The sequence below is a fragment of the Euleptes europaea genome, chromosome 6 (assembly GCF_029931775.1).
Source record: "Euleptes europaea isolate rEulEur1 chromosome 6, rEulEur1.hap1, whole genome shotgun sequence".
NCBI classification, from domain to species: domain Eukaryota; kingdom Metazoa; phylum Chordata; class Lepidosauria; order Squamata; family Sphaerodactylidae; genus Euleptes; species Euleptes europaea.
In genome coordinates this window covers 82406723-82431764 of record NC_079317.1, presented here as the reverse complement: position 1 = coordinate 82431764, position 25042 = coordinate 82406723, and the positions used below count along the sequence as shown (strand labels likewise).

General features: G+C 41.7%; 2 protein-coding genes across 4 annotated transcripts in view; one reads left to right on the top strand and one right to left on the bottom strand.

Moving 5' to 3' along the window:
* The window catches only part of USP47 (ubiquitin specific peptidase 47), a 73856-nt gene extending 55898 nt beyond the window's left edge, over positions 1-17958 (top strand). For all 3 annotated transcript variants that reach the window (XM_056850760.1, XM_056850759.1, XM_056850758.1), the window contains exons 16-28: positions 757-861; positions 1543-1750; positions 2163-2278; positions 2472-2591; positions 3234-4014; positions 7431-7606; positions 8186-8266; positions 9395-9510; positions 10919-11037; positions 12155-12285; positions 14812-14859; positions 15105-15235; positions 17541-17958. In XM_056850760.1, coding sequence (XP_056706738.1) covers positions 757-861; positions 1543-1750; positions 2163-2278; positions 2472-2591; positions 3234-4014; positions 7431-7606; positions 8186-8266; positions 9395-9510; positions 10919-11037; positions 12155-12285; positions 14812-14859; positions 15105-15235; positions 17541-17715 — 2307 coding nt within the window. In that variant the 3' untranslated portion in view covers positions 17716-17958. The remainder of the gene's footprint in view (positions 1-756; positions 862-1542; positions 1751-2162; positions 2279-2471; positions 2592-3233; positions 4015-7430; positions 7607-8185; positions 8267-9394; positions 9511-10918; positions 11038-12154; positions 12286-14811; positions 14860-15104; positions 15236-17540) is intronic.
* Positions 17959-20937: 2979 nt separating this feature from the next.
* The window catches only part of DKK3 (dickkopf WNT signaling pathway inhibitor 3), a 48822-nt gene continuing 44717 nt past the window's right edge, over positions 20938-25042 (bottom strand). Inside the window, exons 6-8 of the mRNA XM_056851309.1 lie at positions 23560-23704; positions 22729-22885; positions 20938-21382 (exon numbers count right to left, since the gene is read on the bottom strand). Coding sequence (XP_056707287.1) covers positions 21151-21382; positions 22729-22885; positions 23560-23704 — 534 coding nt within the window. The 3' untranslated portion in view covers positions 20938-21150. The remainder of the gene's footprint in view (positions 21383-22728; positions 22886-23559; positions 23705-25042) is intronic.

Below are 25042 nucleotides of genomic sequence, written 5' to 3'. Positions count from 1 at the left end.
ATGAAATCTCTTCCAGTGCAGTGCTCTCATGCAAATGTACTTGCGGACCCTTGAGGATATGAAATTTAGAAAAGCAAGAAATAAAAAGCAACATTTTCTTCAAAACTGTAATTTGGACATTTAATGTGCTAATTTTAGAATATAAATTGTATTTTGAAAACCCAGAGGAGAGCATTATACTACTGGTTCTTTGGCCATTGGATGGTATTATGTGTAATATCGTTGTGGACCCTAATGGATACCAGTGTAAATGGCAAGATAGATCCTCAGACCAATTTTCTGGGCTGCATTTCAATTTTAGGATAGTCCCTGATAAACATGAATTTTTAAAATCCTGTATTGGTAGGATGTGATGTGTTTTACGCTTTAATTTTTGAATTGATCATGATTGTCTTAAATAGTTTCTGAATAGACTATATTTCCATAACTTCATGTCCAGCAAAAGATTTGTTATCCGTCTCTTGGTTATCCAGAATTCTTGGTTGACCAGCATTGCCTAGAAGGCAAGCTCCTCCCCTCAGGCACCATAGCTGTGGCATTCCAATGGAGTGGAGTTTGGTTTCTGCAAATTCCTCACAGTAGGGAGCAGAGCAGTCAGTTTGAGTATCCGATGCATTTGATTAACCAGTCAACCTCCATTCCCCACGAGTGCTGTATAATGAAGTTTTAACTGTAGTTGTTTTCTCTACTGGTCTTAGATAAAAGCTATCACGTGTACTTGAAAATATATTGTTCCGTTTTTTCCTGTCTATACAGATAAAATTATTCTGTATGCATCCTATGAAACAAATAATGATGGAGAATAAGCTAGAAGTTCATAAAGACAAGACTCTGAAGGAAGCTGTAGGGATAGCTTATAAGGTACTGTACTGTATATATCAGAAATCTTACTAAATAGCAGTTGATCTGTTGGTTGGAACCTAGAATGCTATAAATAGTATTTATGTGCATACACTGAGACTTTCCAGCCCCCCTTCCTTTTGTAGGCTCACCACCTCAGATCTCTAGAAAGTCATGGATTGGGGTGGGTGCAGTCAGGAAAAAGGACATTCAGTCACTCTGTAATTTCTGCTCATGTATGGAGCTCTTTGGATCCTAGCCACATTATTTTTGTATGATCTTTTGTGTTGATGTGCATTAATACACGGGATGATTTTTAATTAAACCAGAAAAAGCTGCTGCCATTTAAGAAGTGACCCTAAATGTTTCTTTTACTCTAACTTTGTCACTGCCAGTATGGCCTCAGCTGCTTGCACCAGTGATTCTTAATCAGGAAGTGCTAAACTAAAGAATCCTTCATTTCAGTATTGGCAACCTTACAACTAGGAACTTCTATTGCAGACCACTTGAGGTTGGGGTGCAAACCTCCCTTCTGGAACACTGAAATCTTAACAAGAGAACCTAAAATGGCCATAAACCTTTGTTCAAGTGATAGCATTTGAAACTGCTCTATTTTCTCTACATTCAATTGACTTTTTGGGTTGTATTGGACTTTAACTGGGCATTTCCAGAAGGAGGACTTCATAACTGCATTTGTTTTAGATAATGGATTTGGAAGAAGCCATTCCTCTGGATTGCTGCCGTCTCGTGAAGTATGATGAGTTTCATGATTATTTGGAGCGATCTTATGAAGGGGAAGAGGATACTCCAATGGGAATCTTGCTTGGGGGTGTCAAATCAACTTACATGTTTGATCTCCTTCTGGAAACAAGACGACCTGAGCAGGCTTTCCAGTGTTATAAACCCGGTGGTAATTAAAGTTTTATTTAAAAAATTCTGCTTTGTTATTGAATACAACAGATTCCTACAATAAACATGTGTAATTGATTCCAAGGGACCTCTGAGCCATGCTATTAAATCATTGTTTATAGCTTTACATTTGCAAGGTACTTGAATAGCCACCAGCCAATTTAATGCCTTGTTAGATAAACAGCTGCTACATCCTTTCCGTTCTCCCTTAGAGGCTCCTTGATTCATAAATCTTGAGCAGCATAATTCTAAATCTGTTGTTTAAGGGGATACAAGGACTGAGATGAATTTTGCCACTGCCAGTGTAACCTTAGGATCGAAAACAGCTGCTACAACTTTATCACGCTAATCCTGTGCTTCTGTTTTCATTTAACATATGTTGATGTGTAGTCTTCATTTTCTTACTCTGACAGAAGTCATGGTAAAAGTTCATGTTGTTGACCTGAAGCAAGAAACTGTGGCTCCTCCTGTTAGTGTCCGTGCTTATCTGAATCAGACTGTAACAGAATTCAAGTATCTTATTTCAAAGGTAAAGTAATATCTTCACTAGCCACTCGGGCAATGAAGCTGACTTTTTGCCCAGTCTGGCTTGGCCTTACTATGGCATCGTTCCCGTTTCCCCCTCCTTTTGTTTGTGCACGTTCAATAATCTTGACCTATCTTGTTAGTGTCAGAAAGCTATTTCTTATAGGGTGTCTTTATATGTCCTTGTTCCATTATAGGCTGTACATTTGCCTGCTGAAACAATGCGTGTTGTGCTGGAACGTTGCTACAATGATTTGCGCCTTCTCAACGTGGCTAACAAAACACTGAAAGCTGAAGGCTTTTTTAGAAGCAATAAAGTAAGCTATTTTGGCTTCCTGTTACTTTATATTGAAGTTATTTGTAGGTGCTAATATTGTAAGGAGCCCCGTGGCGCAGAGTGGTAAGCTGCAGTACTGCAGTCCAAGCTCTGCTCACGACCTGAGTTCGATCCCAATGGAAGTTGGTTTCAGGTAGCCGGCTCAAGGTTGACTCAGCTTTCCATCCTTCCGAGGTCGGTAAAATGACTTCCCAGCTTGCTAGGAGTAAAGGGAAAATGACTGGGGAAGGCAATGGCAAACCACCCCGTAAACAAAGTCTGCCTAGTAAACGTTAGGATGTGACATCACCCCATGGGTCAGGAATGACCTGGTGCTTGCACAGGGGACCTTTACCTTTTACCTTTAATATTGTAAGAAGAGTAGATGTTTAAAAACTTATTTTATCTCACCATGCATTTGATAAATTTGAAATAATACATTTAAGTAGTATAGAAGTATGGTTATTCTCTGGATTTCAGCAGCTTTTAGGACTAAGATCTCAGACTTGTATGGGAATATTTTTAATTGACATACAATTTATATTTCCATAATTTGGGTAAATTTCTTAAAATCAGAAGTTGGTTTTTTTGCATGTGTGATACAGTAGAAAATAGTGAATTCCTGCTTTATATATTTATTTAGGTATTCATTGAAAGTTCAGATTCTCAGGATCGACAGTTGGCATTTACAGATTCCCATTTATGGAAAATTCTGGATCGCCATGCAAATACGATCAGACTGTACGTTTCATTACCGGAACAGTCTCCTGGATCACACTTTAGAAGGACAGTTTTTCAGAAGGCCAGTGGAGATTCCAGCAATGTAGATGAACTCTGTCATAGAGTAAAAGGACCTTTAGGTAATATGAAATCAGTAGAAGCTATCCTAGAGGAGAGTACAGAAAAACTTAAAACCTTGTCTCTACAGCAACAGCAGCAAGACGTGGATAATGGAGACAGCAGCAAGAGCACAGAAGCGAGTGACTTTGAAAACATTGAATCCCCTTCTAATGAGGTTGATTCATCAGCTTCAGCAGAAAACCGTGATCTTGAAAACCAAATTCAAGTTTCCGATCCAGAAAATTTCCAGTCAGAGGAACGGTCAGATTCTGAGGTGAATAATGACAGGAGTACAAGTTCAGTGGACAGTGATATTCTTAGTTCCAGCCACAGTAGCGACACCTTATGCAATGTGGACAATGCTCCCATCCCCTTGGCTAATGGTCTTGACTCACACAGCATAACCAGCAGTAGGAGATCTAAAGCAAATGAAGGAAAGAAAGAGACGTGGGATACAGCTGAAGAAGATTCTGGCACTGACAGTGAATACGACGAAAGTGGCAAGAGCCGGGGCGAAACACAGTATATGTACTTCAAGGCAGAGCCCCATGTTGCAGAAGAAGGTTCTGGAGATGGACAAAAATGTGCGTATAGAGGAAGAAAGATGTGTAATTTCAAACAAAATTGTACTTACCTAACACATCACTTCTTCCATAAAGATCTGCATATCCAGAGAAACCATTTATTTTCTGAGCCTTGAACGGAATTTCTAGACATGCAAAGCATGTGTGTTGTCTTCAAATAACAAAAGAGGGGGATTTGTTCACCAGCCAAAATAATTTTTGAAGGCTGCTGGACTAAGCTGCATGCTGGTGAGGATAATTACCTGGTTTCTCTTCCTTGCTTCAGGCTGCATGGCTTTTTGTTCACCTGCATCCCGCAAAACCTCTAGCATCAACGTTTTGCAGATTTTGGCACAAGTGGGAGACAGTAGAAAATAACTACATTGTGAATGTCCTTACATTCTATAAGATCCAAGCCAGTGTCATAATCATCTATATATCTAATAGCCACATGTGGCCTCCATCTGCAGGTATCTGAATCTGTGGATCAGGGTCACATTAACAGAACATATACTTTTCTCCAGGCTTGCAGAAAAATCCTAAAGCTACTAAAAGGAGGGGGATTTACAAAAAACAAACAAAGAACAGTTAACTGAGCAAGCACAGAAAACTGTTCTCTAAATGCAGGCAGGCATGCGAGGAGTAGCGGGGAGGGAAAGAGAGACGATCACACTCTGCCAGGCAGCTGCAGACAACAAGGAGGAAGACAGTGAGACCGCCAGCAGCTGCTGCTGCTCCTCCTCCTCGGCCAAATTTCAGGCAGGCAGAGAAGAAGAGTCTTAATTGGGATAAGGGGGAGAAGCAGGTGTGGTGAGTCGCCCCCCTCAGGTGATGAGACAGCCACAGCAGAACCCACTACAGCTGCACTCCCTCACTGCAAATCTCAGGCATGGGGAGAACAAGGAGGGGGAGCGGCTGCTGCCTCCAACTGCCCCCTTCCATTGATGCAACAGAGAATTGCTACCCATAGCTTCCCAGCAAACAGTGCTCCTCCGCTGGCTGCAGGCAAGCAGGGGAGGGGAAGGTTGAGAGCCAGATAGTTGGTCTGAGTTTGGGTTAGAAGGGGGAGGTTGAGGGGATGGCAAGGGGGGGGGCGTGAATGACAGGGAGCAAGGAGTGGGGGAGACAAAGTAGAGGGAGACAAAGTGAGGGAGATGTGAGTGACAGGGAAGAATATGAGAGAGAGGGGGGGCATGAGTGAAAGAAAGAGGGTGGGGAGAAGAGAGGAAAGAAAGGCAGGGGGAATGGGATGCCCCCTCCCTGTAAAAAGATTCCTTGTGGGTCCCCACTTGTATATTCTAATAGCAAAATTGGCCAAATCTTAGGATACACACGTCCAGTGATTGGAGCCGTGAACGGACAAGACAGATCTTTCTACAAAGCTGAAATATGCTTGAGGCTTGACCAAAAATCTGAAATCTAGGCAGCCAAACATTCCAGGCTTGGTTTTCCTCCGCCAAAGGCATGGGGAGGAGGCAGGGACCCTTTCCAGGATTGTTTTGGCCTTTGAGGGAGAACTGTTTGGGGCCAGGCCTGGCTGGGGTTGCCAGCTCCAGGTTGGGAAATTCCTGGATATTTTGTGCTAGAGTCTGAGGAGGCAGGGTTTGGGGACAGGAGAAGCCTAAGTCAAGTTTAATGCCATAGAGTCCACCCTCCAAAACAGCCATTTTCTCCAAGGACAGATTATTCCAGGTAATGTCCAGCTTCCACCTGGAGATTGGCAACACTTGGCCTGGCAGCAACCACTGAGTGACTTGATACCACCCAACTTGCATGACTCAATTAGTAGGGAGATGTGTTGGGAATCCAGGAGCTCTCCAGCCCCCACCTGGAGATTGGCAGTCCTAGAAGGAGAGAAGGAAGCAGGGAAAGGGGAGAGGCTTTGGTGGGGGGGCTTGCAGGAAAGGAGAAAATAGTGGAAGAGGAAGAAGAAATGAGATGCCTCCCGCAAGTCCTTGCGGGTTCCTGCTTGTTGCGCGTCTGTCTGCTAAGCTAAGTATGTACTTGCCAGGTTACTCAGAGTTGGTTAACGTAGTTCGGTCTTAGATGCTCGCTTCCCAAGTTAAAGAACAATTAGTTTATTCTCAGATCAAAACAACTGTATTGTGTAATATTTAACAGCAACTTGATAAGAACAGTAGAAAAATGCAAAACTGGATACAGGAGAATTGTCTTCTTATTCTATATGAATTCCAATTTACAATCTTCTGAGGCCCTTTCTGCCAGCGTTTTCACAGGGAGGGGAATCTCCCCTTCCCAGGACTTCAGTGTAGCAGTTACCTTTGTGGGCTGCCTTGAGACTGGCTGTAGTCAGGCTGCTGAGGCCTACCTCTCCACAGCTATTCCGTCCTCCCTGGTCTACAGCTTCCTCAGCTCTCAGGTGCCTTCCACCTTCTGAGGGAATTCTCTGCTGCAAGACTTCAGCTCTGCCCCGTTTTCTGAAGTCCTTCAGAGCTCTCCCTCCTTTTGCTGACTGAGCTAGTTATACTTATAGTTTGAAAGGGGATTGAAAAATTGAACTTTTGATTGGCTCCTATCAAAATTTTCTAAGGGTGCCAATAGGATTGCTACATACTTCCTGCTATCTGATTAGTTCCTCTCTACCTTGGACAAGGGACCAGTACAACAGCTTTATTTCTCCTCCTCTAATTGGTTAGCTTTATAAATCCTAAATTTGCATGATTGTTCAGCTTTCTAATACACATAAAGACCTTAAATTCATCCTAATACATGTTCTTCTGTTTACAATTACACACACACACACACACATATGCGTGGGTTTTTTTTAAATTTCTTCACAGTGCCCTATGGAGTTCAATTACCAACAGCATGATATAATTTAGTTGGGGAAGCCCCCACCTCCATTTCCAAGGACTGTGCCTTGAAGAAAAGGCTGGAGTAAAAATGCATGCCATACTATTGCTTTCTAACTTGTCTTGCGTTTTACTTTAAATATGTCTTTTTCTATGTCAATTGATTTGATCTTGGGGAAAGATGTATGTAGGTGTCCTCAGTAGTTGTACAGCCTTCTAAATTACTGCTTACAGAATACTCGTTGTTTAGATCCCTTTCCCTCTGGCTGTGGAGCTTTTCCTGCTCAGCAGCAACGAAAGAGCAATATGTGCAGCCTCCACAGAGCAACGCTGTGTTAAGCAGGACGCTGCTAAGAAAGTTATGCCAACAGACGGGTCTTTACTCATTCATCGCCTTATTCAGAAACTCTGTAAGGCTAGAGGAGGGAATAGGAGTTGCACGCGCGTAGAGTTACAGCGTGGCACTATCTTGACAGCATGGATCAGTGGCAGTTTCCAGAGGAACCATTGGTTTCTCGACACAGGTGACCAAGTGGCATAGTAAACACTGTCAAATATATATTCAATGTACAGGGACTGGGTATTATTAATTTTCATGCTGACGGTTTGTCCTCTCTGGTTCAGGGTTATTAATTCACGTTGACAAAAGAATTACACTCTCTGCCTTCAAACAACACTTGGAGCCATTTGTTGGTGTTCCATCCTCTCAGTTCAAGGTCTTTCGAGTTTACGCCAGCAATCAAGAGTTCGAAAGTGTGCGGCTCAATGAGACCCTTTCGTCCTTCTCAGATGACAATAAGGTTAGTAAAGCATGCGTTGGGTACCAAAAACACACTGTCAAATTCCAGTACAGGGAAATTTAGTCAGAGATTCTGAAGCATAGTCGAATTAAGGGTGTTTTTAAAATATCTCTTTTCTACATTTGGAATAATTCATGCATTTTAAACATTATTTTATAAATATGTACAAAAGACATGGAAGAATTATAAAAAGAGTGAAGTATACAAGAATAATAGACAATACTGTCATCACAGTTAAACCATTGAGACAAACATTTACAGTTAGGTATTAACTACCACACCTACAAGCTATCTTAAGCATAAAGTAGAATGCCTCTCTGAACATTATGAAAACTGTATGTCCAATTATTAATGAAAGGATACTATTCTTTAAACATTTCTTGCCTAAAATATTTCTTTTATCTTAAGTACTTAGCCTTTATTGAAGCCATCCATTCCTCTCTGGAAAAGTGGTTGTTGTTTTTTTTCCAGGACGAAGCAATTAAGATTCTCACTGTTGCAAGCAAATTTAACATCAGATGTGAGAATTTATGGTTTATTATTGTTTCTTAGTAGAATTTCTTCCTCCTTTATTTACAGATAACAATTAGGCTTGGGAGAGCACTGAAGAAGGGGGAATACAGAGTCAAGGTTTATCAGCTCTTGGTTAATGATCCAGAGGTAAGCAAAGCTCCTGAGTTTAATTGTTAGCTTACCGCAATACAGGTTGAATATCCTTTATCCAGAAACCTGATACCAAAATGATCCAAAATTCAAAACGTTTTGAGTGCCCACAAAGGCACATGTGCAGGCTGGTCGTGCCAATGGCAGGTGCCCCACATGCACAAAATTATTAAATATACTGTATAAAATTACCTTCAGGCTATGTGTATCAGGTGTATATAAAACAAAAATGGATTTTTGTGTTTACACTTGGGTGCTATCCCCAAGATATCTCATTATGTACAAGCAAACATTCCAAAGTACGGAAAGATCCAAAATACAGAACACGTCTGACCCCAATCATTACGGATAAGGGATACTTGACTTGTACTAAAAGGTCGACTTTCAACACTTTGTTTGGCTGGTGTGTCTGTGTCTAATGAAGTGTTTAGGTTTATGTGTTTCCATATAACTTCAGGCTAAAAAATATTATAAGAAAACTTTCCATTGACGGCATTTGCGCTAAAAGCTATTGACATCTGTTTTTAAATTGGTCTAATATCTTTAATAGTGGGGGGGAATCTCTTAACTACAAGGTGATCTAATTTCTCTATCTTTGTTAAGACACAATGAAAGCTATCTTTTTTTTTTAATTGATGTTTTTCTATTCAATCTTGTGTGTCTGTAGAACAGTATTGGATACATTTCTTGATTTTCCTGAGATGAAATCAGAGACGAATGGAAGCCCCTTGTTGAGTCTTCCCCCCCCCCAACACACACACTCACACACCAAATATCAATATTTGGTAAAACAAACCCAAAATTCTGCATTTCCCCATTCCACATTCTTTTGCTTGTGCTTGGTGGATTTGGAAATGCATGCCCTGATAATGCTGAGGCAGTAATGATACAGTAATATGCTGAGTTACTCTTCTAAGTATATGGAAGTCAGTGGCTTGGAAGGGTATAACTCTGCTTAGGACTGCACTGTAAGTAACTTTATTACATGTTACAGAACTAGACTCAAGGCTCCACTTCTTGATCCCAGATTTCATCCTGCTGTGTATGAAAAAGAAATAATCCTTTTGTTTTCTGAAAGATCTGATTACTGGTATGAATAGTATTTTAAATCTGTTGCATTCACAGCCCTGCAAGTTTCTTCTAGATTCTGTGTTTGCTAAAGGAATGACGGTGCGTCAGTCAAAAGAGGAGCTCCTTCCTCAGCTCAGGGAGCAATGTGGCCTAGATCTGACTGTCGACAGGTAAAGAAGCATTATAGTGATGTTTAGGTCTTCGGCGCTGTTCGCACAGGCATGAAAATTATGTGGCAAGGAACTGAGGTGGTAGAATGCACTGCAGCACTTCAGACTGCAGCTGGTGGATTCCAGCTTTAAATGTACCTTTGTAGACGGAACTGAGCCTGGCCCTGGATTCACCACCGGGCCACCCCCAGCCTCTGGAGCTGTGCCTGAGGGAAAAGCGACCAACAGGGGCCACAAGAGCAGCTGCCTTTGGACCCCCTGAAGCTGGCAGTGGCCCTAGAGGACTGAACCGGCAGCAGAGGAGACAGTGGTGGGCTTGGCAGCGCTGCCTCACTAGGAGAAGCAGCCAGGCAGCCAGTGGGGAGGAGGGAGAACCAGCAGCAGGAGCAGGCTATCACAGGGAGAGCATGGAACCACCCCAGCCCTGCTCTGACATGCTATAGGACAACCAGAAGTCAGGGGTTTGGGGGAGGCTGGGGGACATACCCAACCCACAAAAAGACCAACCCTGCAACAGGCCAGGGGGGAATGAGAGGGCTTTGCGCCAAGGTCTGAGGGAGCATTGGCCTAGGGAAGGGTGAGAAGCAAGATGGCACAACCCTCTCCTCTTCCCATTCTGAGGCCTGAGGGAGCCTCCCCTGTTGAGCGGCAGGATGGCTAAAGGCCCTGGGCAGGGCTGGAGAGGGAAGAGCCTCACAAGAACCCCATGCAAACAGAAAACAAGGGCAACAAGGGTAGTCTACGCCCCTCTTGGTCTGCTGTGTGGACTTTCTGTCTCCAGGTTTTTTTTTTTAACATAAAATAGCATTCCAAAACTTGGTCCTTCACATGCAGTTGAAGTGGTGCAGCCCATTCTGCCTCCTCATTCTCCTGCCTGTGAGAAAGAGGCCAAATTAGGTGCTTACTGCATGACAAGTTAAGATGTATACAAGATGGGAAACCATTGATATTGTACATTTTCGAAGTTGGGAAAGGGGTGGGAGAGAATACTCCCTTACTAGTGTGTCTATAAAGCCAGATATTCTGACATGCGAAAATACACCATCGGCTATCTGGCAGTGGCCCTTGGTGCCTGTTTTGAGTCTTAGGGTTTAAATTAATCAACAATAAACGTTGCTGACAATCTGCTGTTTTCAATTGTAACACACAAAGGAAATATTTTCATTATTTAATGGAGACAAAGTACTGCAGGAATTACTTCTGTGGCACTCAACTATGGTGCTCCAGACAAAGGTTATGCATATGGATGGGTTTATGGCTGCTTTTTGCTCAGACTTTTTGGGTAGCTTCAGCCTAAACATACATTTTTGTATTTTGCCTCATTATAAAATAAGAAAAGTAGAGAGATTAACATTACCAGTGGATGTTAATTACTAAACTATTACCTATTCTGCAAACCTTTCTATAGATTCCGCCTAAGAAAGAAGACCTGGAAAAATCCAGGCACCGTGTTTCTGGATTATCATGTCTATGAAGAAGATATAAATATTTCAAGTAACTGGGAAGTCTTCCTAGAAATACTGGATGGTAATATGTGGTTATTTTAGTGTCATTATTTAAAAAGTCAAAAATTGGATTTTTTTTTGTGTTACAAATTATTTTTGACAATGTACATGCTATGTGCATACATGGAGATGTTTTTTGTTCCTTAGTATGAAAATGTCCAGCTGATTTCCAGTATCTTATGTTTGTCACCCATTTGAGTTTTCGTGGAAATAAGTAGCCCAAAGTAGGTTTCTGAAAGCTCAAATGACATTTAATGGATTTGTTAGATTTGTGAGAGAGCCAGTCTAGAGTATGTGTGTTGGTTTCCAGCAGGGTACCCCATTATGATTCCTGTGGGTCCCATGGCACCTGCAGGCTCCTTTCCTGGCTCCCACCAAGAGTTTGTAGAAATTGGGTTAGCTTTTGCTCAGCAGGGCTTCTGATTGGCCATTGGAGATCTGATGGGCTGTGCTTTGGTAGCTGCTGCACCACAACACAACGATCTTCAATGTATGACTGAAGATAAGCTGCGTGTATGCAAGAAAATATTTTTAAACAATGCTTATTTTTAAAAAGTTTCTGCCTGAAATGTTGGAAGTATTACTATTGGAGTTATGCATGATATCACTCCCTCAGATTTAGCGGTTGGCTCTGCCTCTTGTGGCCACCATTTTATGGTCGCGCCCACCATCCAGTGTTAGATTTCCAAAGGTCAGGCTCAAAAAGCTTGGGGACTCAGGCTTCTTTCTTAATTGGAAAGCTGTAGACCAATCTGTTGTTAATGTAATTAATTAGGTAATGAAGCAGGCTTGGTTCATTGAGATGTGGCTAAAAATGCAAATATGATTACTGGAAAACTCAAGCTGCTACCACTCCACCGTCTTAAAAATAAATACCTTTTTCGTTGTGTGATATCTGCCTTCCTTCGCAGAGTGAATGGTAAAGGTAAATCCATCAAACAAATGTTTAGAAGTGGTTAAGAGATAGTTGCTTAGAAGCTGTCTTCCATGGGATTCCCCTCCAGCCTCTTCTGTCCCTTTCTGGAGCAAAGTCCATTTAATCTCTCCTTTTCTACTTCAGCAGAGAGTAATTCTGTGCATGTATAGATCTCTTACAGTCTCGCTGAAAGTACTTACAGTACCCGAAATCAATTTTTCAGGAGCAGAAAAGATGAAATCGATGTCACAACTTGCTGTTCTGTCAAGACGGTGGAGGCCATCAGAAATGAAGCTGGATCCTTTTCAGGAAGTAGTTTTGGAAAGCAGCAGTGTTGATGAGTTAAGAGAAAAGGTGAATTTAATAGCTTGTATCTTGAAAGTTGCACCCGTTCCTTACTTCTGGAGAGAGCCACAGTAGTGATTGATGGTGGTGGTGGGGGTTAGACATTCGGTGGTTCCTTCTTTTAAGATGTTTCAACACAAGCAGTGGTTCTAGGAACCCATTCCCAATCAGTAGTGAAATTAATTTCACCACCTTACTAAGCGTTCTAAATTTTTAAAAAACTATAATGTGTTCAAAGCAGTTCACAACAAAAATAACACATGCTTTAAGTGAAAGTGTGTAATTTTAAAAAAATCAAGCCTCAGGAGTTCACTAGGTACTTCAAGATTGAAGTGTTAACTCTTATACTTCTCAGGCAGCCACTGTCTGATACAGCTGCTTTAGTTCATAGTCATGACACGTTGAATTGAACTGAATCGGCTATGAAATGTGGCAGCAGATGTCTCTTTATAGTCTCCTTCCTTGAACATTTGTTTGTAATCGGTTGATGTGAGCTTCATCAGAGTGTTGGTCTGCTAAGCGATTTCAGTTCATGATAGGTGGGCTCAGCTTGTAATGCTGACGGAATCCAGCCCTTGCTGTCTGCAGGGGGCTGCTGCGTTTATTCTTTCCTTTCTCCCCACCCCACCTAATCCAGCTCTGACAGGTTACAAGTCAGGGAAAGGGAATTGGCTTGGCTTGGCTCTTGGTTGCATGCTCCGAAATCTAGGAATTGGAACAGCGGAACAGTCCATACTGCAGATCTTTACCAATAAATGACATAGTGAGGCTGAGTGTTTGATGCTCCTCTTCCACCTACTAAGAATAAAATGCAACTTTAAGCAACAGTTTGCCTTGCTGAGGTTAATCAGGCTGTTTGCTAGGCATAATAAGGATAAATATATATTTCCACAATTTGAGAAAATTGTTATAGGAATTGGTATGTTCAACTCAAGACTATATTCAGTTTGATTTTACTTCTGGTGCAAGAAGCCAGCAGTAGGAAAAAAGGGGAGATTTTGACTGCTTCCTGCTCCTCTTCTGTGGCTCTGAAACCCCCAGCGTGACCTTTTCAGTGCTCATATGCAGCAGCTGGACAAAGGGAAGGTGGGAATTATCCACTTCCCCCGCTCAGGGGTGGCCCTAATGTGATCGCCTAGTGCAACAGAGGTGGAGGGGCACCAAACTGCCCGGCCACTAGCAGCATCAGGGTCTTCCCCAGGAGGAGCCCCAGCCCCTCCATGGAACAAGTGAAACCTGTGGTCGCCTAACAACAGTTGCTGAGTGAATTCGTTGCTTAAATCTACAGGTGCTCCTTTAAATTATTTTTGGGTTTTTTGAACCCCCCCCCCAACTCTTCTTTTTTTTACAAGATTTCAGATTTTTCTGCAAGCCTTGGGCCTTTTTCAGGTTTGTAGAAAGATCTGTCTTGCGTATTCACAGTTCCAGTCACTGGATTTAAGTATCCTCAGATTTGGCCTACTTGGCTGTTAGGAGATAGACAAGTAGGGGGGCTGCAAGATTTGTGTTTGGGGGGATTCCCATCTTTCCCACCCCCAGTGCAACTCCAGGCCCCACCATCCACCTTATGATCCACTCTGGTCCTGTCTGCCATGACGGAGGAGGCTGGGAGCTGCTCTGGGTTCAGAGCTGCTCCCAGGCACCATCGCTGTTGCCTCCAGGACCAGAGCATTTCCCAGGGTGCTCCGCTGCAGCATCTGGGCCCAGATCGGTTCCCAAAGTGCTCCCCAGTAGTAGTTGAGCCCGGAGCCTCTCCTGGCATCTGCTGCTGCCAAACCTGTAGCCTCTCCTGGCATCCCCCATGGCCAGGCACACAGACACTCCCAGCATCTGCTGCCATGGCAGCGGGGCCCAGAGCAGCCCCCACATCCTCCAATATGGCAGCCGGGCCCCAAGTGGATTGCTTTGGCAGCAGTCACCAATTCAACTGGTAAGTGCGTTGTCTGCACCTGCGCACTTCTTTAAAATAGGAGAATTTAACCTCCCATATTTGTTTTTCTTAACTTTTCAGAATTTTTTGAAAACCTGGAAAGTACCCCAAGTTTGCAAAAAAATCTGTTTCATGTCGGTATGGTCCCAATCTGTGGATTTAGGTATCCACAGCGGGGGGGTGGGGGTCAAATGTCGCTATATAGATGATTATATTTGCTGCTTGCAAATTAATTCATTATTCACAGAACAGTGTATTTATTGCATTGTTTGTTCTAAAGTCAGTACTTGAACTTACATTTTTTAAAAACAATTAAAAATTAAAAGATTAACGTCTTCCCCCCTTCCCCATAGAACAGCAAGAAGACAGATCATCAGAGTAGTTTGTACTAGTAGGCCTTGCCTGTATGGTTTCAAGCACATCTCTGTCATCGTAAGGGGGGGGAAATGTAATTTAGTTGTTTTCATAAATGAAAGCGGAGGATCTCAGATTTTTGTACCAGTGGCTGGATGCCCAATTTTGTATAGACCTTTAAATTGGCATAAAAACAGCAACTAGCAGCTGGTCTATTTAATCGAATTAACTCCACACTCCTTTTTTTTCAGCTCAGTGAAATAAGTGGAATCCTTGTAGAAAATATTGAGTTTGCAAAGGTGAGTTGTTTATTTCTTCAAGCTGTGCAATATTGCCCTGACCTGCATAGCTCAAGTTAGCCCAACCTCGTCCCATCTTGGAAGCTAAGCAGAGTCAGCCCTCGTTAGTACTGGGATGGGAGGCCACCAAGAAAGTCTGATGCATCATGCTATTATCTAGACTATGTTTTTGTATATGTACTTTGGGGAATACTTTATGTTCTTAGTGTATACAATCTCATGTTAAGGTACTTTATTCATTCCAGGGCAGAGGAACATTTCCTTGTGAAATCTCAGTTCTAGAGATACATCAGGATTTGGATTGGAATCCTAAGGTTTCTACACTGAATGTATGGCCTCTCTACATATGTGATGACGGAGCAGTGATATTTTATAGGTATGCCTTTCTGTTGTATTTAGCACCCTTATTAGGAAAACTGAGTGCAAGTTCTCAGAACAAAACTAAAGCCGAAGCTGGAAATGTCTATTTGGAGGGGCGGGGGTTGGAAAGAGAGATTCTGGAGTAGGAACAGGCCATTTTTAATATTGTTAGTGGTTTTGCTAATCCTAGTTAGAACAATCTCAGCTGAGCTGTTAATGTGAGCTTGTGATGCAAAGATCTACAAACTAGTATACACTTGATGGCAGTCTTCCATGCAGTTACGTTGAGTACCATTATGGGCTTTCAGCTAGGCACAAATCATGTGGAAAAACTTTTTGTGTGATCCAGTGCACACATGCAAGGAGTTCATGGGTGTATCCTGGAATCTGCACTGTTTTTGCTGTTCAAGGAAGTGCCACTAAAATTATAAACATAATCATGGCAGTTCACCATGCCAGTTCACCTATCAGTAACTTAGTGGTTAGCGTGTGGTGTTCTCAACGGCTCCCTCCCTCACAGCCCCCAATAATTTTGCATTGTATCAGGTCAAACAACTGTAGTAGATACCTGGGTCATACTGGGCCAATTCAGCAACATTTGTCACATGTCAGTTGCAGTCATAGCCAGGGTTTTTGTTGAAAATTAAGCAGTAGTTGAAATTAGCTGCAGCCTTTTAAAAAATTCTCACTGGGGATAGGGCCTCACCCCTCTGAGAACTGCTCAGTTACATTTCTCCTGTGTGCAAGCAGATAAATGATTTTAATCCCACACGTTTAACAGTGTATACAAAACATGTTGAAGACATCATATCCTGCAGGCACTGTGACTGTTGTAATATGTACAAAAATGAAGAGGAAGAGTTGGTTTTTATAACCCGCTTTTCTCTACCTTTAAGGAGTCTCAAAGCGGCTTACAATCCCCTCCCCATCCCCTCCCCACAACAGACACCTTGTGAGGTAGGTGGGGCTGAGAGAGTTCTGAGAGAAACCATGACTAGCCCAAGGTCACCCAACAGGCATCATGTGTAGGAGTGGGAATCAAACCTGGTTCTCCAGATTAGAGTCCGCTGCTCTTAACCACTACACCACATTGGCCGATTTGAATGGTGTATGGTGTTCATATTATTTGATTCATGTTATTTAATCTGCAGTATATTATACTCTGACTATTTTTTATCATGTGCTCTCCCAGTAATTAGCAATAATATGATAGACCTGGAAGAAAAAATAAACCTAATTTTGACTTATGTTAAAAATAACTCAAAAATATAACTTTTCTTAGAGATGCTAAATGAACTATAAATTACCAAGCAACTGCATTTGGGACATGATAGTACTTGGCACATATGCTGATGGCGGGGGAGTTGGGGAAAGTTGTAGATGTCAGAAGTTTGGCACCCCAATATATCATGTCTGCATGGGAATGTTGTAGTGCAGTGTTCTGGGTGAACTTGTAGGTAAAAAAACATAACCAAAGCCTACTTGCACACACAATATGTGCAGAAGTTCATGAACATTTGGAAATTTCTTAAACAGTTAGTTTTGAGTTGCATCTATTTTTGCTAATCTTTGTATGCAATACTCTTCATTTTTAAAGGGATCCTGAGCATCAAAATGGGACCCCCAGTGACTCTGCTCGGGAGAGAATATACCTTATTATATGACAAATAGAATAAGAACATGTTTTATGGGAAATGTGACTTCAAACACATTGCTGTAGATGTAGATTTTGTGGAGTTCGCAGTCATTACACATGTCGAAATATAACTATTATGCAACTCTCTTCTGTTGGTTTGGCATGGTAGGTCTTCTCATCATCGCCAAATTCCTCCCTGAAATTGATTATGGGTTCCTGGGAAATGCTTTAGAGACCTTCTGCTGAGGGGAAGCTCTTGTAATATATATGTTTTTGTAAATTGTATTTTTATACTTACTTCATTTTGTCAGCTGTTTTGAGTTCTCAGCATGGGTGTAAAGCCGGATAAAAGTATTCTTAATAATAATACTGATCCATCACCTATTTTAGCATTCTACGTACATCTATATAGAGTACAGTATTTACTCACAGGCGAGGCTAGGGTTTTTTCTAGGTATGCCATCAAAAATAAAAGAGGGGGTTGTCTTTTTGTCACAGGATGACCGTATTGAAAAAAACTTTTTATCTTGTAGCTCCTTCATTACTATATGCTCAGCATTTTGCAGAAGAAATGCTACTTTAAAACTTGGTCTCTATTACAATTAAATAAAAACAAACCCACCCTTAAATAATTTTTTTAAAAATATAATGCTACGGAATTTGAAATTCTTCTTTTGTGTATAAGGGATAAAATGGAAGAAGTGGTAGAGCTGACGGAAGAACAGAGAAGCGAATTAATGAAGAAAGAAAGCAGCCGGCTTCAGAAAACCGGACATCGCGTGACCTACTCCCCTCGTAAAGAAAAAGCACTAAAAATATATCTGGATGGAGCGCCAAATAAAGATTTGACTCAAGACTGATAACTTATTTCAGCATTCTCCCCTGGGGAATTTCCTTTTGTTCAAGTGAGAGGTTCACTACTACTGTGTAGTGCCGTTACGGCAGGACTTTAGGTGTGAAGGAACAACACCAGCACTGGTTGGGCTGCAGTTTTACCAATCAGAAGCACAGCGCCCAGTCAGGCCCACTGTTTGACTTGGAATCATGTTGTGTGCACTATAGTCAAATGTACTGTAAAGATAAAAGGGATGTGCAAATAAAAACAAAACCACAAAAACGGGGCGGGGCGGGTAAATGAGCAAAAATCGAGGACAACGTGCACATAGCAGTAGCTAGTTAACTAGCCTCCAACAGGATATTCATAGCTTGATAATAAAAGCTGTGTAAAGGCCATGAATGAATTCTTTTTCTGTTTGTTTCACTGATACACTTATTACCTCATTGGAGATTTTTCTGAAGTAAATGTAACAGTGGCTTTTCAGAAGCACGAGGGTGGAAATAAACGGGGGGAAAAGGCTGATTGAATTGGCAAACCCCTGACTTTATAAAGTTAGATTTTTAAGCGAATCTTGTTAAGTTTCTCTTCCCTCTTCCATAAAGCAGGACATCTGAAGAAAAAAAAAGAATTTTTCGAAAAAGTTACCATTACCAGCAGGTGTTGTTTTGTCTTCAAGAAGTGTTGTAAGGTAACTAATTTTTTTTATTAGGTTATGGATACAGGCAATTCCACTGTTTCGTTTAGTGTGTAAATAAAACTGCTCTTCTGAGGTAGCAGACCTGCATTTCAGCTGCTTACCATGGTATTTTTCTCTTCACATATCAATATTCATTGTGTACATTTAAAAGTATAGCTGCCTATTTAAATTTGTATTCATTTTATGTTTGGCAACGCTGGGTACTTAGTTCGTAATTTTCCCTTGTTAATGAGTTTCAGGGGTTTTTGTTCGGCTACTTTATTTTTGTACATTTTGGTTTTGGACTCTTACAAGTTTGCATCTTCTAGTACCATTACAAGTAATCCTTAATTTTTTTTCCCCTGGAGTTGATTCATAGTTTTATATGTAAGGTTGTTGTTGTTTTTTTAAGTTGGACATCCTTTAACACCTCCGACTATAAACTTCCCAGTAGTTCAGGATTTGGTGCAAGACTGATGCAGTAAACATAACTTCATTTGCGAAGCTCCAGACACAATAAGGTTTTGGTTTGGTACACTGTAAGACCGACTACAAACTTCTACATAAGTTCTCTGGGTTGTTTTTTTTTTTTTTTAAATACCATCTAATTTATATCAATCAGTAAAAGGTTTTGGTAAACTTTTCAATGCCAGATGCTGTTTACAACAATGAACATGCCAATAAAACATTTGTTCATTCTGTTGTTATTTTAATCATACTCCTCTTATTTTAACCTGAAATGTACGGCATTGTCTTGAGAGTGAACTTTACAGAAGCAATTTTTTCCTCTCTTGTTTACGGGTGCATGCCAAAAGGAAAGTTTCTTTTGATACCCCAATTAGTACAGAAGACTAATTGAAGGGCAGAGGCTGCACCGTATGAGCACCATAGAGGGTCTGCATCAATCGCAGTTGAGCGTAAAGTGCCAATTCTTCTACCACACCTTCTGTGTTCGACAAACTTCTTGAGTATCTTGTCAAAGCACAGCCAAGCTATGCCGCAAGACAAATACACCTTGGTTCCTTTTCCTCATCGCCTTATGGGAAAGCCATTGAAGACCACAAAGGGAGCTCCGTGAGGTGGGTTATGCTGAGAGAATGATTAGCCCATGGTCATCCAGTGACTTTTCATGGTGAGAGTGGCTTTGAACCTTGACTCCAATGAGATTGAGCAGGACATCTTTACTTGCTAGTGAAAACTCCATGGATATAAGGTGTGTCTATAGCCCAGAACCCCTCTTGAGTGGCTTAATTATCACCTAACCATAGGGAAGCATACTTCCCTGAAGTAAAGGTCAACCAAGGAGCACTACCAGAAATATTGTAAAGGTAGTCAGGGCTGTCATAGCAGAACTCAAAATGGAGACGAGTGCTGGGTTTCAATCAAATGCCATGTTATCATAGTTCAAGTAGGCCTGTAGATGCCAAGAAAAAATATATGGTAAATTTCTGCTGTGATCAAATGGTTCCTGTCTCTAATAAGTGACTGATCCCAGAGGATCAGCAGGAGATGTGGTTCTTGGGGATTTTGCAAGCCTGTACCTAGCAACTGTTTTCAGTTCCAGGGCATAATCCTTAGACTGTACCTGGTCCTTGGATTGATCGTTGATTTTCTGAGATTTTGCAAAGTAGCAGACATATCTTCCTGTCTCACTGTGCTATCAAATTGAGCAGGGGCTTGGTACCTCTGGGCCCTAGGTTCTGGCCAGGTGGCTCTTCCCAAGCACTTGGATGGTTGCCACTTGAATTTGACTATCAGTCATTAACTCATAAGTTAGCTGTGACTTGACGGCAAAAAATGAGGACAGAACATGATCCACAGCTGATTAATTTCAATCTTATTACTGTATTGTAAGCGCTTGGTTACAACCATTACTCTACAGCACTAGGTCCCTTGTTGCCGTACGAGGGAGACTGAAGACAATACAACTATACCCAGATATTTACATTGCCATTCTTCACTCAGTGTTATGGTTCCACCATATCCCAAGTGTTCCTTATGCTAGAGGCCAGAGATGCTTTTACTCCTAATCAAATACTACAATATTTCTTCCCCAGTCAACAAATCCAGAAGGATTTTATTTTATAAAACCTAGTAAGATATAGTATGAACTACTGTAAGCCTTAAAATGGTAGACGTAATAGTGTACACACTGTGTGGTTTGATGAACCTGCAGAATTCAAATATTCAACAACCGGAGTTCCTTGGGTGTTGGCAAACCAGAACTTGAAACTAGGTTCTGTACTCATTGTGATGTTTGAGTTCACAAGGCACAGACAAATGGGATTTGTTCCTTAACATGTGAAAAGTGAACCAGGGTTTTTATAATACCTGAATGCAGTTTACCTGAAAGCTTAAGGCCCATTAGGCAACATTTTAAATTAATATAATTGACCCGATTATTTTTCCCACCAAGAAACATACATAAGTCTTAAAATCAAGAAGCAGATTCATCATCTGATAAATTTCTTTGAAAAAGAACAATATATACAGAAAAGATGAACTCAAACCAACCACCGGTGTTACACAATCTTATCCTGTAAAAAGTACAATGCATATCTTGCTTAAAACTCAGAAGTGCCATCCTTAAATGAAGCTCCTGCCCACGTTTGATGTTTCAATGAAGAATGTGGTTTCAGACTTAGAAAATACTTGTCTGTACAAGGCAGAGAAAAATAACCAAGTAAATTATATTTTTAATTATTGAACTTCTATCCAGCAGAAATAGTTTAATTGTGCTATAAAGGACACTATTTTCTAAAAGGATGTGTGACCAATTAATTACATTTTGTCTGCAAAAAACATATCACTGGCTATGTCCACATCTTTAGGAACAGATACTTCTTTCTCCAAGCCTTCCTGCATTTTGTTAATCAGCGTCTCTTCATAGTCATCAGGAATATCTTCTGTTATAAAATCCAGTAATGATATTTCATCTACTAGCAAAGGTTTCTCTGCATCCTTGTTCTCGGTTTCATTAAAGGATAGCTCACAGAAAGAATCGCTGCTGTAGCTGTTGAAAAAGTAGCATGCTTTGGTTGTTAGTATAATCATACATTTCTCATAAGTCAGTTGAGTAAGAGTTTGTGAACAAATAAGTATGGGCTACAAGCCTCCTAAGAGCCCCGTGGCACAGAGTGGTAAGCTGCAGTACTGCAGTCCAAGCTCTGCTCACGACCTGAGTTTGATCCCAACGGAAGTCGGTTTCAGGTAGCCGGCTCAAGGTTGACTCAGCCTTCCATCTTTCCGAGGTCGGTAAAATGAGTACCCAGCTTGCTGGGGGTAAAGGGAAGATGACTGGGGAAGGCACTGGCGAACCACCCCGTAAACATAGTCTGCCAAGAAAACGTCGGGATGTGACATCATCCCATGGGTAAGGAATGACCCGGTGCTTGCAGAGGAGACCTTTACCTTTACGAGCCTCCAGGGCATCCAGTTTGTGTATTAAAATACTAACACATGCCCTTCAACACTACTGCTTGTTCTTATGTGTCCAAGAGTGCATCTCTGAATCTTTCCCCTGGTCTCTGTAATCTATCCCTTAATGAGCCCATACAACTTGCCATGAAAAGAGAAGTCCATACAAACTATGGCTCCAACTCATGTTCGACTGAATTAGTCAGAACTGCCTTGCCTATTTTATTTCACAGCATGACTGTGGTTGAAAACAAATTTGGAAGCAACAACTCTGCATACTAGAAGTATTGATAAGAGTTGGTTTTTATATGCCAACTTTCGGTACCACTTAAGGAAGAACCAAACCGGCTTACAATCACCTTCCCCTCCCCACAACAGACACCCTGTGAGGTAGGTGGGGCTGAGAGAGTGTGACTAGCCCAAGGTCACCCAGCTGGCTTCATGTGCAGGAGTGGAGAAACAAATCCAGTTCACCAGATTAGCCTAGCCTCTGCTATTCATGTGGAGTGGAGATCAAACCCGGTTCTCCAGATCAGAGTCCACTGCTCCAAACCACCACTCTTAACCATGCTGGCTCTCTAAAGCACCTTAAAGTTTCCCTCATTCACTACTACAGCTATATAAACCGTGATCCTGAACTGATGGGGTGGTGCCCAGAGATGTTATACTAGTATACTGTATCAAACATGGACAAGTCTCTTAGCAGTTCAGACTATCAGATTTATTGTGGAATAGATTTCATGGACTGGTATCCACAGACATGACAATGGAGCAAAAATATGGAAAACAGTTGAACCAGGAAATCAGTAAAAATAATTATAGAACTGCCTGTAACGTACAGCTCTATCTGGGCTGTCCTAGAAAGCTGAATGGTAAATTGTCACATGCACAATATCTGGTCATCAATCTGACCAGCTACTTAGTCTTCCCTTAAAGTCTTACCTCTGTATCTTACAAGTCAATCCATGTGCGCAGGGGCAGCGATCCAGGGCTCCATCTGGTTCCAGCTCCCATGTAATTAAGTTGAGGAGCCTATCTGAAGGGTCATGGCAAGATTCCCCTTCTCCAGATAATGGGGTACACACAGGGAACAGAAGGTCTGTAGATGGAAATTTGGAGGATTCAGTTATATTTCTAATACCTAATGCCCTGTGAGATCATGGCTGGCCAGGGATATGAAACTCAAGCGAAAGTTTGCCCAACGGCACTTCTTAAGGTGAAGCCTGAGGATATTCCTTCAGAAGTATGTCTACCCTAAGTTCATATATTAAACTTCTCATGGCAACTTGATCAACTGCATTGAGTATGAAATTTTCCTTAAAGTTCTGAAGACCAAAATTGCCCAATAGTGTTGCCATGAGCTTTACTGTAGAGACTGCATTGAACAATAAAGCTCTCACCTACACAAGAACATCCATACTGACAATTTTCCAAGTCAAGAAAAGGTAATTTCTGGCTGAAGAAATTGTGCTTATTGGAAGGCAGTAACTCAAGAATCAACAGAGAAATGTTCTGCCTGACAGCATAATACTCATTTGCCAAGTGCCCGACTTTTCTGCTTGATCAGTCTTTGGCATATAGTAAGATGTATATTTTGCACTGTAGTGTTCCTGTGGTACAAACCTATTTTTCTCAGTCCCAGAATAATATACGCTGTAGAACAGAGTAGGAATACAAACCCACACATTGATGTAGTTACATGTTTGGCCTTTCATCCATGGGAAAGAATAGAAAAGCTAGCGGGACGCACATGGAAATAGTGAAGTGACTGACCTTTTGTAAAAGCACAGCACATTCCCGGATTACAGTCACGCTGGTTTTCGCATATTGTTCCATTTGCTCCTCTTGAGGCAGCTTTCAAGCATTCACCCCAGACACAGAGCTGGTTTCTACAGCACTCCTCATCTCGAGAGCAATGCTGGTGCAGACAAGAGTGGAGAGAGAAGAAAGAACGCATGTGCACAACTGCCCTTTTATTATCAGGACAGATAAGTGATGACAATGAAGATAATCCATAACTGGAGCCTCTAAAGAGCTGGAAATATGCAATCTCCATAGTGCATACCTCATCTGTGACAACACACAGTCGAATATGCATTGCACTGAGATCCTGTTGATCAGTTGGCACACAAAGTAATGGAAGTTTATCACTGAAGCTAAGCAGCTAAGAGTTAAACAAATCCCACTGTTAGTTCAATTGGGAGGGGTCGTGGCTCAGTAGCAGAGCATCTGATTTACATGCAGGAGGTCCCAAGTTCAGTCCTTGGCATCTCCAGTTAAAAAGATCAGGTGAGCAGGGGATGTGAAAGACTTCCACCTGAGTCTCTGGAGAGTCGTTGCCCCTCAGAATAGACAAACCAATGGGTGGCTCAGTTTAAGGCAGCTTCATGGGGGTTGATATCCTTATTAAAAATTCTGATTCTGTAACACTGCCTGGGCGTATGGATTTAAATATACTAAGCCACAGAAACCAGTGATTTTGAAGGGGGCACTATGCATAGTTGACTAATTTACATTAAGGAGTGATATTGCTATTTATCAATAAGGAGCAATATTGCTTTTATCATATGACTAGACAGGTAAATTTTGTCCTAAACTATTAATAGAGCAAGTGCATGGAAGGGATTTTTGTCCCCTGCGACTTACAAAAAGCTACCTCTGAGAGTTGGAAGACCTAGGAAAAACAGGGGATGTGAGGCAAGACCAGCAGCCAAAACAGGAAATTTGCAGAAATCGTGAAGATGCAGAAAGTGGACAATTTCTTTCAATTCCCCCTCCCCATAGCTCCAGCCCACCATGACCTACCCCATGTTACTCCTAAAGGTTCCCTGATGCTCAAAAGTAGCTTTTTAGGAGCAGATGGGGCTGCAGACAGAAGGGGAAAGGAGCCAAAATTATTTCTGCAAACAGACCATTTGCAAAATATTGTCGAAGGCTTTCACGGTCAGAGTTCATTGGTTCTTGTAGGTTATCCGGGCTGTGTAACCGTGGTCTTGGAATTTTCTTTCCTGACTTCACACATTAACAGATCACTTCAGGATACAATGGTTCCATATTAACATACCACACCGTCATTAGCACATTATCTTGATACTTACAGGACAATGACTAGCACATTACTTTTGCAAGACAATGACTCAGCTCAAACCCAACCCCTTTCTGACTATATCTTCCTACACACTTGACACTAAGAGACACTGTCCTTCAGTGTTACTACTCTGAAGATGCCTGCCACAGTTGCTGGCGAAACGTCAGG